Source organism: Scheffersomyces stipitis, chromosome 4, assembly GCF_000209165.1.
Source record: "Scheffersomyces stipitis CBS 6054 chromosome 4, complete sequence".
NCBI classification, from domain to species: domain Eukaryota; kingdom Fungi; phylum Ascomycota; class Pichiomycetes; order Serinales; family Debaryomycetaceae; genus Scheffersomyces; species Scheffersomyces stipitis.
The window spans coordinates 398,947-413,738 of NC_009044.1; the positions used below are offsets into that span (position 1 = coordinate 398,947).

General features: G+C 41.4%; 7 protein-coding genes across 7 annotated transcripts; 5 read left to right on the top strand and 2 right to left on the bottom strand. All coding sequences in view use genetic code 12, as the record gives it.

Moving 5' to 3' along the window:
- Positions 1-1,875: 1,875 nt before the first annotated feature.
- PICST_89292 (predicted protein) lies at positions 1,876-3,261 on the top strand. The gene has a single exon (XM_001383994.1). The coding sequence runs from the start codon at positions 1,900-1,902 to the stop codon at positions 3,184-3,186; it is 1,287 nt and encodes a 428-aa protein (XP_001384031.2). The 5' UTR covers positions 1,876-1,899; the 3' UTR covers positions 3,187-3,261.
- Positions 3,262-3,515: 254 nt separating this feature from the next.
- PCD1.2 (phosphopantothenoylcysteine decarboxylase) lies at positions 3,516-4,158 on the top strand (the record flags this gene model as incomplete). The annotated part of the gene is made up of 2 exons (XM_001383995.1): positions 3,516-3,585; positions 3,841-4,158. Coding segments are annotated over exons 1-2 (372 nt in total), but the record flags the coding sequence as incomplete, so codon positions are not given.
- Positions 4,159-4,332: 174 nt separating this feature from the next.
- On the top strand, positions 4,333-6,627 carry PICST_35815 (predicted protein; the record flags this gene model as incomplete). Its single annotated transcript, XM_001383996.1, has 1 exon — positions 4,333-6,627. The coding sequence occupies one exon, from the start codon at positions 4,333-4,335 to the stop codon at positions 6,625-6,627; it is 2,295 nt and encodes a 764-aa protein (XP_001384033.2).
- A 1,173-nt stretch (positions 6,628-7,800) lies between these two features.
- Positions 7,801-9,621, top strand: PICST_35816 (predicted protein; the record flags this gene model as incomplete). Its single annotated transcript, XM_001383997.1, has 4 exons — positions 7,801-7,887; positions 8,314-8,394; positions 8,426-8,427; positions 8,664-9,621. 4 exons carry the CDS (start codon positions 7,801-7,803, stop codon positions 9,619-9,621), a joined length of 1,128 nt encoding a protein of 375 aa, XP_001384034.2.
- Positions 9,622-10,124: 503 nt separating this feature from the next.
- Positions 10,125-10,682, top strand: PICST_77954 (predicted protein; the record flags this gene model as incomplete). The annotated part of the gene is made up of 1 exon (XM_001383998.1): positions 10,125-10,682. The coding sequence occupies one exon, from the start codon at positions 10,125-10,127 to the stop codon at positions 10,455-10,457; it is 333 nt and encodes a 110-aa protein (XP_001384035.1). The 3' UTR covers positions 10,458-10,682.
- Positions 10,683-10,854: 172 nt separating this feature from the next.
- On the bottom strand, positions 10,855-12,152 carry PICST_83183 (predicted protein; the record flags this gene model as incomplete). The annotated part of the gene is made up of 2 exons (XM_001384337.1): positions 10,855-11,980; positions 12,008-12,152. 2 exons carry the CDS (start codon positions 12,150-12,152, stop codon positions 10,893-10,895), a joined length of 1,233 nt encoding a protein of 410 aa, XP_001384374.1.
- A 328-nt stretch (positions 12,153-12,480) lies between these two features.
- On the bottom strand, positions 12,481-14,028 carry PICST_31282 (predicted protein; the record flags this gene model as incomplete). Its single annotated transcript, XM_001384338.1, has 1 exon — positions 12,481-14,028. One exon carries the CDS (start codon positions 14,026-14,028, stop codon positions 12,481-12,483), a length of 1,548 nt encoding a protein of 515 aa, XP_001384375.2.
- Between the last annotated feature and the right edge of the window lie 764 nt (positions 14,029-14,792).

Here is a 14,792-nt window from a genome sequence, read left to right on the forward strand (position 1 = left end):
TGTAGGTGGGAAGTAACTGGGTGCTGTTTCGTGTTTTTAGCCTGATCTTGAGGCTGGTGGATCGGAATGTGTTTCATTTACGTGGGAATGCTAACACATACGCTAACTGCCGCGTTTCTGCTTACAACCGCTTCCAATGTCATAATACCGTGTTGATTTGACCCTTGACAATATTAACACATATCTGTCTCCATCAGGGCAGAATTTCTCAACCTTCTCTCCACGAACTCATTTGGGTCCATTTTGAACTCCGTATTTTTTACGCAACTCCTTAACCATCTGCACAGGGCACACAACGCAGATACCAAGATCTAAGGTTAGTATGAAGTTGTTCCGGGGGTGTTATAGCCATTAGAGTAGAAGTAATAACCGCTTTTTGTCGGTATGTCGTCGTATTCTTGTTTGTACTATATTTGGCTCAAATTGATAGGCTGAATAGGAGAGTGTTCAAATACTTTATTGCTAGTCTTTCCATCGCAGACTTCAGGCAATCTAAGAAATCTCCTTCTAATACTTCTACAAGCATTTTGAAGAATAGACATTTGGCTATTGTTTCGCTTGCAAACGTTAGCATTAGATAAGATTCTACAAGGCATGTATAGCAGAGAATTGATGTTGTAATCTTAAGCCAAGTGTGCAATAATACTGCGAATTAGCAAATTTCATGTAAAACTATGAACAAATTGGATACTAACTTGCAAGTCAAATCACCATTCTTGTATTACTCAATGTTCTATCCGTTGGCTGCAACGATTTCAAAAAAAAATAAAACTCCTCATCCTATACAACTTCTGGCTGGATTGGTATATACGTCTCAATGTGGAATAGTAGAGTTCCATATCAGTTACATGAATTTCCTATTTCGTCTGATTGAAGGATGCGCAATTTCGCTTATTGACGGGAAAATACTGCATTGCGTAGCGATGTCACGGCCCATTCGTTGTTCCTTTGATCAGTCGGAAACTGGTTAAACCATATGAAACGGCTCCCAAACGTGCCGTGGGATAAAGATCATTGTAGCTACTTTTTGAGTAGAAGATATACGAGCTCATGGCCCCTGAAATACGATGCACTTGCAAAAGGTCAGCTGTAATTATCTGCTCTCACCGTACACACATGAAATATATGTGATTATTTCAGCAATAGGTGGAATATATATTTACCATTTTCTAACTGAGCAGCTCTGTCCACATATTTCTGGATAAAAAGGCAGAGTTCAGCTATGAAATCTTAAGTGGAAGAGTGAAGAACTACGGAAAGCCATTGAAAGAAAAAAACAATAGAAAAAAACCTTGGATTCAGTTTAAGGAATTCATTTCAAGGAATATTTAATTAGGCATATATGTTAACTGATGTTTTCGTAAATGGAATTCGTCTTGCAGAGATTTTAACTATTTTGCACCCATTTGAGTTTATACCCCAAGCGCACTAATATTAGTGTAGAATCACTGTTGCGGCATGGGTGTCTAGACATATCACACAATCTGCAGGATTCATGTTGATGTGTCTTTTCCAAAATTTTAAAAATCTCGAAATCAACTTTGAAGATCGAGACTGTTCTCCATAGCTTAAACCATCTGGGCCTGGAAATATAGAAAGTGACGCGCGTCTAATTTAGCGAGCTGGACGACGCTTATTAACCGTCAGAATTGTAGAGTTTTGAGATAAACAGATCTGGAATTTGCACAATCTAATATGGCCAAGAACAAGAAAAAGCTGAATAAGAAGCCGAAATCTAGTCCTACAGATGGCGCTGATATTGGAAATGATGATATAAACAATGAGGGAGATATTGTTGCAGAAGAAGAAGAAACCATAGAAAGCGAGACCCAAGATGTCAATGGAAGTTCAGAAATAGTAGAAAACGGATTACCTTCGAAAGTCGACAGCGAGCAAGCTATGAAGATTAAGCTGTTAGAGGAAAAGGTTGCATCTTTGACAATTGAGTTGAAGAATAGGGACGAACAATTACTGCATCTGAAAAATGTGTATGTAAATGGAGAGTCCGGAGAAAATGGCACCAAAGAAGAAAATGAGCGAAATAGTGCCCAGGATGAAAGCGTACAAGAGCTTTCTGATAAGTTGGCAGCTGCTATAGACGAAAGAGACGAGATTCAAAGGTCGTATGATGCATTGTTGGGCAGGTTGCAATCTGTGAAAACGATATTCAACAAATTAAAAGTAGCAGAGTCTGAACTAGAAGAGACGAAAGATACTCTTGCACTTGCAGTGGATGAAAATGCCAGTTTGAAAGAGAAGATTCAAGTGCTAGCGGCCATGGAGACGAAAAACGAGCATGACAGTGCCGTGGTTAAAAAATTGAAAGAGCAAAATGAGGATTTGAATGGTGAGTGTGACAGGTTATCGGATTCGTTAACCAAGACGAGAAGAGAATATCAACTGCAGCTTGAAGAGCTCCAGGATGAAAAGTACAGTTTGGAGAACCAGAACTCGAAGCTTTCGAAAAAGATCAATGAGCTCAAAGTTGAAATCAGCGAGTTCAATCTCATCCGCGACGAGTTAAATATGGAAAACAAAAATTCTTTGTTGAAAATCGAAGAGCTCAATGACAAAATCACTGGTAGAGATACTGAAATCAGCCAATTATACTCGACTATCAAAGAACTGGAAAGAGCTAACAACGAAAAACAGCTGGCATTCAATTCTGCTGAAGTAAAGTACAAATCCCAGATCGAACTGTTGGAAAAAGCGTTAGCTGCAGCAAAGGCGGAGTCAGTTTCCAAGCTGAAAGAGTTGGCACAAGCACAGGAACAAATAGAGCAGCTCAAGGTGGAGTCCAAGGAAGCTGAACAGTTGAAGGTGGAAATTAACAACAAACAGTTGATAATCGGCAAGCTCCGTCACGAGGCCATCATTTTGAACGAGCACTTGACCAAGTCGTTAACTATGTTGAAACAGCATGGTGGTGAAGGCAACAAAACCATAGACAAGGAGTTGATATCCAACGTTGTCATCAGCTTTTTGCAGTTTCCTCGTGGTGATACCAAAAAGTTCGAAGCATTGCAGTTGATCAGCGCTTTGTTGGAATGGTCCGAATCCCAGAGAGTTGCGGCTGGCTTGAGCCATACTGGCCCAGCTTCCAAGAGCGAAGATGGAGATAAACAAAAGCAAAGTTTTGTTAATCTCTGGACCGATTTCCTTGAGAAGGAGTCGAGTGGAAAATGAACACATGACTTTAAGTCGTCTTGCATTTTTATGTACATATATTGCATCTTAATAGTAACGAATGTTATATTTACGAGTACTTAAGAACTGTAGCGTATCTCTCGTACATACTCATATACGTATGCATTTTCAACTCTGTAGTTTTAGATTTACTTTCTATGTATTCGCAAGTTGTCTCCCGACTTTCATTGTTAAATTGTAGGATGCTTATACTACTTTTTTATGTCGCGCTACCATTTGAAACAAATCAATTGATCGCGTCTCAAATGAAAAATCCAAGCTATTCACGGTTCTTAATTTTCAATACATTACAGTATTGCAATTATTAAATTAATTTCTGCAACCATGAGGATCGACGACTTCTTCAACGGCAGCAAGGTGAAGAAGTCTACGACGAATGTAAGTTACGCGGCTGGAAACGAAGTCTTGCATCTTCAATTGCATAAGTCGACCATTTGTGAACCTGATTTACACTATTTGACTTCTCCTTGACATTGTCTTTGGTTAAGGACCTATTCAAAGGTCCTTATTGTGCGATTTATACTTGTGGTTTCAGGTTAGTTATTTCATGATTCATGTGCCACGAATAAGGTCTTTGACATGAAAATAAACTTCAGGTCTCATTATCTATGAATGAATACTAACATTCTCTAGAAAGCCGTACAATCGCCGGTGAAAAAGAGCGCAAAACACACTCAAGACACTGACGAGCCTTTGAAGTCTTCAAAGAAGCAAAAGACTGACACAGGGAATTCCAGCAAATTCAATTCTGGATCCAAAAAAATGTCCAATGTCATTAGTTTGGACTCAGACGATGACGAAGACTTCGATATGAAGGATGATGGAGATGAAGACGATGACGAGTTCAACGACGACGACATTTTCGGAGATGAAGATGATGATGCTTTCCTCGACGATATTGAGGAAATCAAACCTCCACACACATCTAGAGTGTCTCCCAGAAAGGCTGCCGTAGAGGTGAAACAATCTCCTAAAAGGTCACCAAAGAAGTCCCCCCAAAAAGCCAAAAAAGAACCGATAGTTGAACCAATTGTAGAAACTGTAGAACAGACGTCGCCCGCAAAGAAAAAATCTGCTCCTAAACCAAAGACCGAGATACCTGACTCAGCTCCAATTTCTAGTGGTATGACCGCAGAACAAGTTTTGTCCACAATTCCGGATGCAGACTTGCCAGAGGATGTAGAAGATAAGAAGTTCAACTTCTTTGCCAAAAAGGCAGCCGACGCGTCAACTGGCACTGGCGAACTGGTTCAAATTCCAGAAGCTCAACCAAACTGCTTATCTGGTTTAACTATTGTGTTCACTGGTGTGTTGCCCAGATTAGATAGAGATACTTCCGAAAATTTGGCCAAGAGGTACGGCGCCAAAGTTACAAAGTCTATTTCTGGTAAGACGAGTTTAGTAGTTATAGGAGATGAAGCTGGTCCATCCAAGATCAAAAAGATAAAACTGTTGCATATAAAAGCCATAAACGAAGATGGGTTCATACAGCTTTTGCAGAGTATGCCAATGGAAGGAGGAGATGGAGCAGCCGCTCAGAAGGCTAAATTGAAAAGAGAAGAAGAGGAACGTAAAATCGTAGAAGAAGCCGAAGAAGAAGAACGTAGGGCCCAAGAGGAGGAAGCCAGACAGAAAAGGCTTTTGGAAGCACGAAAAGCTGCCTCAATTGAAAAGGCCTCGCATTCACAATCTTCTCACAGAGAGCCAGCAGAAGTTCCCAGAATCATACCTGACAGCGAAAAGTTGTGGACTGTTAAGTATGCTCCCAGCAGGATTGACCAGCTTTGTGGAAACAAAGGACAAGTTCAGAAATTGCAAAACTGGCTTTCCAACTGGTTCGACAACGCTAAGAAGGATTTCAAGGTTCCTGGAAGAGATGGCAGTGGTATTTACCGAGCTTGCTTAATAAGTGGTCCACCGGGTATTGGTAAGACTAGTGCAGCGCATTTGGTTGCAAAATCGTTGGGATTTGACATCTTGGAGAAGAATGCCTCAGATGTCAGATCCAAGTCTTTATTGAACTCCAATCTCAAGTCCGTGTTAACAAACACTTCAGTTGTGGGGTTTTTCAAGCATCGCGATGAAAACATTCAACACACTCAGAATGATCGTAGATTCTGCCTTATTATGGATGAAGTGGATGGAATGTCTAGTGGTGATCACGGAGGTGCTGGGGCGTTATCGGCTTTTTGTAAAATCACACATATGCCTATGATCTTGATTTGTAACGATAAGTCGTTGCCCAAGATGAGGACATTTGATCGTGTTACGTTGGACTTACCTTTCAGAAGACCTTCCGAAGCTGAGATGAAGTCCAGATTGATGTCTATTGCTTTACGAGAAAAGATCAAATTGGATCCCACAGTTATTGGGCAGTTAGTCCAGGCTACAGGGAACGATATCAGACAGATCATTAACTTGTTGTCTACAGTTTCCAAGACTCAGTCGAGTATAGGCGGAGAACAAGCCAAGGACGCAGCCAATAGCTGGAAAAAGCAAACAGTTTTGAAGCCGTTTGATATCACAGCAAGATTGTTGAATGCTCAAATCTACTCTCCTAATGCAAAGCATTCCTTGAACGACAAGATTGATTTGTATTTCAACGATATTGATTTCGCTCCGCTTATGATTCAAGAAAACTACTTGCTGACACGGCCATCCGACGCTAGAACCCCACAGGACCATCTAAGAAGAGTTGCAAATGCTGCCGACGACATTTCTGAGTCTGACCGGATCAACTCTCTCATCAGATCGAGTGAGCAGCAGTGGAGTTTGTTACCATTCCATGGTGTTATGTCATCTGTCAAGCCTTCTTCGCAAGTGGCAGGCCAGATTTCGCAACGTATCAACTTTGCTGGATGGTTGGGACAAAATTCGAAAGCCATGAAGTACCAGCGGATGTTGCAGGACTTGCAGTACCATACTCGCTTAAGAACTTCTACAGACAAGAAGGAGTTACGCTTGGACTACTTGCCTACACTTCGTCAACGGTTGACTGAGCCATTGTTACAAGGCGAAGAGCAAGGGATCCAGCCAGTGATCGACATCATGGACTACTACTACTTGACTAAAGAAGATTGGGACAATATTGTAGATTTGGGTGTAGGCAGGTACAAGGGAGAGTTGGTGTTGAAGGGTATCAGCACCAAAACCAAGTCCGCGTTCACTAGAAGCTACAATAGCACGACGCATCCTATTGCTATCTACAAGACGGGTAATTCTGTGGGAGCCATGGTATCGTCCAAGAAGAATGTGGACTACGAAGATGTGATTGAAGATGACACAAACACTCCCGATAAGGACGATGAAGAAGTTGATCCCGATAAGATCGACAGCAAAAAGGACAAATTGATCAAGGAGGTGAAGCCCAAGAAGACGGCCAGGAAAGCCAAGGCGGCACCCAAAGGTCGCAAGAAGTGAGAGGGGCAGCGATAAGAATTGGCGAGTCGTGTGGTGCGCTATGGAAGGGCATTCGGTTCAGCCGTGTAGTATAATATTTTTACTAGATAAATATTAATCATAATGGAGGAATGCACAGAACGGCCACGGCAAAGAAGCAGGGTTCGTTGCATTGTAGTCGTATATGATGCATATATATGTACTACACCATTAGTGTATGTGGCACTAAGTATAAATGGCATCTAGATACGAACCACGAACCACAGAACTTAACTATGTACATATCTTATACAGAGACACTGTAATTGTAAAAATGAACAATGTCCGTGCTCAAACTTGCGATTGCGAGATAATTATTGTACTCCTCCGAGTATATCGAGGCATCTTCAGATTGAACACCCCGTCCAATAATCAGGAGCACATCGCCGTCTCAAATTCTGGGCCTGTGGTGTTCCATCTCCGCCATTCGTATTATTTCGTCAGTATTATTTGCACCCAATTGGGCCCTCCGGTACCGACCACAGTTGCGAAGAAAATTTTCAGGCCACTGAAATTCGTACCCGCGCAATTTCAACTTCTCAGTATTTCTCTCAGTAATTCTCCATATTGTCCCAAATTTCAATGTTCTTTGTGCCTAACATTTTCTACAGAACAAAGGATCTGCAGCTCAACCGAAACAAAACGTCTTTACGTTTCATTTTTATGAGACAATAACAAACGAACCATTCTCTTTTAGACTATCTGCTATATTCCTCAATCTTTTAGCCGTGCCTGTGATTGGCTTCTTCGTTCTCCCTCTAATACACTAGTCATCACGCTCGTGCCGCAGATCCAGGCTCATTTCTTCGTTTGAGTCTATGCTTGGTTGCAGTTGAATCAGCACTACAGAACCAGATTCTCTGAGACGTCCAGCTCCTGCCGCAAACTACTCCGCATTGTTCTACATCCATCAATTCGTTCTTTTCCTTTCTAATAGTGAAGATTTTGTGGTGACAATTCTTAAAGCGGAATTCAACCGGAATTGACGTAGTGATTGGTGAGAATTTTAACATTAATCAAAACTAATCAATATTAGAACATTAATTCTACAATACCAATTCAACATTTAATCCACAATAGTCCTTATTCGCCTTCCTTGTTCCTATATATATTAGCATATCTAAACTATCACCGCTGGTCTCTGATAGTGTCATCATGTCTAACCCCGGCCCACCACTCTTCAATGTGCCCAACACCAAACGCACAGGCACCAAGTTGCCGACACTTCTCATCCCGTCTTCAGTGTCTTTGAATAAAATCAACGACAACCAGCATCACAACCTGCAACTCCAACAGATCCAGATGCAAATACTGAACCAGAACCAATACCAAAATCAAAATACCAACCAATATCACAATCAGAACCTAACACATCAGAACCAAAGTCAGATACAACAAAATCAGCCAATTCAAAACCAATCATCCCATAGCCAGAATCATATACCTAATAATAGTACTAATAATCCGCATCTTTCTGTCCATCCGCAGTATCACTACTCACAGCAACAGCAGCAACAACATCAACAGCAACTGCAGTTCCCATTGAACCAAAGTGTTAATCATCAATCCACATTATCAACGTCTTCTGCATCTAGCTCGTTGTACACACCAAACTCGACTACCTCTTCATCCTATAGTAACTATACCAGTAGCAGTAAACCTCTTAAGAGGAAGCCTCCACCAATTGACTTTCTGAAAGTCAGTGGCTCTTACTCGTACACACCCGAAACGGTATCTCCGCTTCCCAACGTGAGCCCTAACAGCGAAGCACTCTCGGAAGACGTAGGTCAAGAACCCGTGTTTTCTAATGATAATCTCAGTTACGGCAATAACGACTATCATGCGTCTCTTAACGAGAGCAACAGCAGTAACATCAGTGGTTACAGCAACATCAGTAATACCAGTAAAAATAGGAATCTGAACGATTCCAGCAATTCCACAAGCTCTAACAATCCTCGCATCAACAATACTTCTTCGAATTCTAATACTATTAATGATGAATCTATGGACATAGATAGTTCCGTAGATCCGGCTACTAAGAAGATCGAGGAGTTGACTCCAGACGACTGGAGATACTTGGCTAACAACAAGAAGATAGTAGAAATCAGCAAGCTAGGAGAAGGTAATGGAGGCAGCGTCTCCAAATGTAGATTGAAGGGAAATTCTAAGGTGTTTGCCTTGAAGCTCATCAATGCTGACCCCAACCCAGATGTCCAGAAACAGATCATCCGTGAATTGCAATACAATCGGCTCTGTAATTGTCCATACATTGTACAGTACTATGGCACGTTCATGGTGGAAGCCCAGTCTATGATTGGTATCGCTATGGAGTACATGGGAGGTAAGTCGCTTGACTCGATCTACAAGCGGGTGATCGAATTGGATCCCACCAATCGCATCAACGAGAAGGTCATGGGCAAGATTTCTGAATCGATTCTACGTGGTTTAAATTATTTACACCAAAACAGAATCATCCATCGTGACATTAAACCTTCCAACATCTTGTTAGATTCCCAGGGAAACATCAAACTCTGTGACTTTGGTGTATCTGGTGAAGTCGTCAACTCATTGGCTACAACATTTGTGGGAACTCAGTACTACATGGCACCTGAAAGAATCAGAGGCCAGCCCTACTCTGTGACTTCAGATGTGTGGTCATTAGGACTCACGTTGTTGGAGGTTGCTACTGGTAAGATTCCGTTCGACAATGGGTCAGATTTGGCTACGTTGGGCCCGATAGAGCTCTTGACATTGATCTTGGAATACGAGCCTAAACTCCAAGACTTGCCGGAAGATGACATATACTGGAGCGAGTCGTTTAAGAACTTTATCTCATACTGTCTCAAAAAGAATAGCAATGAAAGACCCAGTCCTCGACAATTGTTAAACCATCCATGGAGTGTGGGTCAGCTGACAATCAAAGTGAGAATGGACAAGTTTGTACGAAAGTTGTGGGGAGATCCTGAGGAAGAGTAATGAAGAAGTAGAAGAAGTGAGTAATAAGAGAGAAAAATAGAATAGCTGCAATATCAATAGCAATTTATTCTACATTATTATTTATCAATTTCACTGTAGCCTTAAATTGTGTAAAAGAAATGAGATTTCGCAGCCATTTCAGGTCGTGGTTTGTTTCCGCTACTATTTCCGAAATGCTTATGAATTAGATAAATCGAGAACCTTCCTGAAGAAATCAGGTATGTATCTAATATCAGTCTCTTCAATTTTTGTTCAAAATGTCTCTTAAATATTCTATTTGGTAAGACTTTAAATTTATGCTGATTCTGAAGCTGCGAAAAACGAGGCTCACTGAATAAATCTGGACTTTTTCTTGCGAGTTTGAAAATCACCTGCTATAGATCACCTGCCTCGACCGCACTCATCCAATCACAGAAAAACAAAATTTCAGCAATATTGAAAGATACTGAAAAGTCTCTAACAGTAAATAAATCCAGGTTAAGCATCCCAAACTCAAATACACTATGCCTGTGCCATTCGAAGGGTTGTTGCCCTATGCTATTATGACCGCTTTCTTTGGAGTAGCTGGTCACGGTGTCGGTTTCATCAGATACTGGGACAACGGCTGGAAGAAGGACAGATTCGATTTGGATTCCTGGGACGAAAGAATGATGAATAGAGACTTCTTGCTAACAGGAGTCAAAAGGGGCCAGAGCCATGAGCCGGTGGCTCCAGAATCATTCAAGACGGCCGATGTGAAGTTGCAGAAGTACTACTCTGCCTACAACGACCAATACTTCTCGTTCAGAGAGAGATTGTACAGAGGTTATGTCACCGGAAACTGGGACTTTTCCTAGACCAGTCTGTCTTACAGACACTCGGGAGTTTGCTAGACTATAGATATGGATATCAATCTTCAAATGGATATCTATGGAATTCTATAGATATCTGAAATGAGTGTTTCTGTGGATATACTACTAGTACAACTATAAATATCCATAGACTAGTATCTATGGAGCCCCACCATTGCATTCTACACTTCTATTTATCACGTCTTTATGTACTAAATACACATTACAATTAACGTTATGTATTATCCTATTGTAGCATTAAATACTGCTATAGTTATCATAGTGTATACGAGGGAACCATGGTTCTCATTATAGTATAACCTATAAATACTTCAATAGCATCATGTACCATTGTAATACAATAAATATTCTGCAGTTATACTACAATACTCTACAGTTGTCTCTCAATGCAATGTTCTGTTCTATGCTATCTAATGTATATCACTTGAAGTCTTTATAGGTCCACTTCTCGGTAATCTTTGGTGTATACTTTCTTCTCTTGGCCACTGGGATTCTCGTCTCGATCTTTCCGGTTGACTGCAAGTTCAACATCTGGTCGTAGAACAAGTTTCCTTCCGGCTTCAAGTTTTTTAAGTTGTTGGTCAACTCGTTGGATAACTTCACTTCCAAAGGTGCCTGAACTGCATCGTACTTGAACAACTTCTTAGGTTTGTTGCTGACGTTTTTGTCCTTCTTGCTGGTCTTCTTGTTGGTAGAATTGTCTTCTTTCTGCAACAATTCATCTAAGTTAGTCAAGTCGCGTAACTGCTTCTTCAACTCCTTCAACTCCTGCTGTAACCCCTCTCTCTTCTTGTGCTTTTCTTCTCTATTTCTCTTGGTCTTGGTCTTGATCTTGACCTGCGTAGGCTTGTTTATAGACAACTGGTAATCTCCATCTTCTTCGTCTTGCTGTTCTTCTTGTTCGTTCTCGCTGTCTTCACTGTCAGACTCGTTAACGTCCAACGTATTCATCAACTCCTTGATCTTCTCGCGGTGTTCGGCCATCTGTTGACGAGTCAACTCACGCTTGTGTTCCAAGCCATACTCCTTATTTATCAACTGTTTCCAGGACTCCAAAGAGGGATTGTACGATTTGCCTGCGTCGATGACTTTCTTGTTCAAATCATTCTCAATAACACGAATGGGTGCACTCTTCAACGTCTTGGGCACAACGGAAGCCTGGGTGAACTCAGTTGTAGACGAAAAATTGGATACGGGAGTCTCTTCAATCTCCTCAGTACCCCAAAGATCCTTGTTCTGAACATGTATTAAGCCATCTTTGTCGATTCTATTCTTGATTTTAGACTCGTCCTTGTATTTTCCTCCTGCCAACTTCATCAATCTTAACACCTCTGTTCGCTTGACTCCCTGGATTGTATTTTTGGTTTCAGCTTTCGATCCTTTGGGATGGGAAAGAGCTTCAACTTTCGATTTGTTGGTGAGAATTTCATGAGTCTTGAGCTTCTTTTCTACTTTCCTACTCTGTAAGGAAACTGAAGGAGTTGAGTCAATAACGAAATCATCTTCATCTTCATCTTCATGGCCCCTCTTCAGACTCTTCTTTCCTACATGGATCTCATTTTCTCTATTCTCTTCCAAGGCTGTTTCCACATCCTGGATATCGATATTCTTTCTCCACGCCTTCTTTCCCTTTCTGGAAGGTTTGGGCTTTGCTCCACTATTCTTTACAGTTCCTGACATAGTGTTTTGCTCGATACTGTAGAATATACCGTTAATTTGGAGAAATCACTTAGAGTCTCGATTTTTTTATGTACCAGAGATGAGTAGCCTGCGCAGAAAAAAAAAAATCCTGACATCACGTGATGCTGATAAGATAAACATGGTTGCAAGATTCCTATATCTATACCGATATATATTTGGAAAGGATATCCATAGACAATATCCAAATCTCTGACTTATATCGTATAGAATTAGTCGCTATAATTACTTAATACAACTTCTCTATAATATCTAATGTTATCTATTATGCACATGTATTCGTTATTATCATACAATAGATTAAGAGTCATTACTCGACCGGAAGTTCTTTAGATCTTGTAGGGGTAGAGTCATCGTGAATATCATTGCGGATCAGGTCTAGCTCCGCATAAGGAGATGAACTTCGGCTCGTTTTTTCAAACCCTTGGCTCAACTTTTGGAGATTCTGTTCGCTGAGTCGGTTGGGAATGGGGGTAGACAAAGCTGAGGTGTTCCCCGATTTCCTTCTGTCTTTTCTTTCCTTCCTATCTTTTTTGAGGAGCCTACTCCTGTCCAAGACGCCGGGCTGCTGAGGCTCGCCGTTGGCAAATGCCATCATATCGTTACGCCTTCTAACACCCTCGTGTATCCAGAACTCGCTTCTGTATAACTCCCAGCCTTCTCTGATATCTGTGTTAAACACTCTGGCGTTTAATACGAGTTTCACGTCTGTAACGCCGATCCGAGGTTGGCATTGCAGTTGGCACGAAACAAGAAACACTTCGAGCTTCGATTTCCTGTTGCTCTGCGCTGAAGGGTTGATATAGTGTAAGCATTCTACACACAATGTGACTATAGACAACAGTATCTCTCGGATAAGGTCTGTAATTTTGTCTGTTAAAGGTGTCTTGATCTTGACCAATCTGACGTTAAGTTGTCTGAGTCCTTTATTAGTGGACGACAAGAATTTCCGGGGAAGCACAATCGTCTTCTGGTACTCTCCCGACAAGTGGTACAACATCAAGGTGACCAACAATGCAAGTAACGTGAACTGGAGAATCACTCTTACAGTGCCCGTTGAGCTAACTGAAGCATCTAACACAAACAAGTGATGGGAGATGGATGCGATCAACGAGCAGAGAATTGCTAAAAATGTCAAATATTTACGACGAAGAGCTCGTTGCTGGATAACTTGTTCACGAAGCGACTCTTCCAAGATCAATAAGTTACGGAAAATCTTGCCAGTTGCAGGCATCAGCGTATAACCTGTTCCTACAAATTCTGAATGCTTTAATGAAGAACGATGAGAACGTTCACTTTGGTCTGACTTGTTGGACTTTCTTCGTATTCTACGTTTACTTTTTGTGCTAGGTGTATCTTCCCCGTCTGTTCCCGATGATCCGAGGGGAGGACGCTTTGGTGAGGATGACTTGGTTCTACGTTTAGGAGTCAGAGTTCCGGATCGCTTCCCCTTTAAGGACGAGTTTAACAACGGCGACGATCTTCCGTCGGAATCAGTAGCCAAATTGGCAAGTGGCAGCAGTTGCAAGTGGTGCACTGAAGAGGGTATACCCTGTTTAAGATCAAGGGAGCTTTGGGAAGCTCCATCTGAATCTGAGTATACTACAAAGTCGTCAAGATCGTTGCTGTTGTTGGACGAAAAGGGAGTGATATCCATCATCGAGTCCGCAGACGACATTCTAGGAGAGCGGGGCGGCACCAAGTCAAAGTCGTGGAGTAATTGTCTGGGATTGTCAAGTTTAGCGGATGATTTGGATAGAGAATTTCCGTCGTGATCAGTAGACGTGGCTCGTGTTTCTATGGACTCGTCGTTGACGAAATCTGACGAAGCCGACCGTGACTCAGGCGACAGCGACATCTTGACAGGTGCTGCTCGTGAAATGGTGAAATATAATGGAGGATAAGTTGATAGATTTATTGAATGGGGATTTAGTGAGAACCGATGAGATTTGGTTAAATTTGAGACTAGTAACCTAGTTCGGACCTAATGGGTGTGCGGTGCCACCAGGATGTATATCACAGCACGACGTGTGATGAATAGAACCAGAAGGAAGTGTTGAAGCTGGGTCGTAAGGAAAAGAGTGCAAAGAGAATACAAATACCGAAAAAGATAGGGAAAATGTAAGCTGAAATTGTGCGACTAGCGAGACAGAATTCTAGCGAGACAGAATAAGCGAATAGTGAATTCAGCAGCAATAATAGTACAAATACTAGTCAGCGATGATTAGGACTATGGTATGAAACAGTGTGGCGAAATATCGTATGGATTCGAATGTATAGAATTGTGATATTGGAAGGAGTACGGTATATTTTGCTTGTTGGGCTCCGAAAGTTACGCTTCTGCTAATTTCTCTATTATATACATACTTAAATGTTTATTTCCTAGAGAAGCCATTGGTATTCTCCATTGTTATCTCTACAGTTAAGTAATTCTACGGCAATCGTATTTCCTAAATGCTGAACTACTAAGATACTACATTCTCATATGAAATATAACAATAGACCAATATAAATTTGCTTCTCTCACTACTCTATTTTTTGTCACTATTCTTCGCCATTTCTCTCTAAGTCTCGCTAATTTTCTGTGCTCACTTCGTCTACGCGTTCTCAACTTTTCACCAT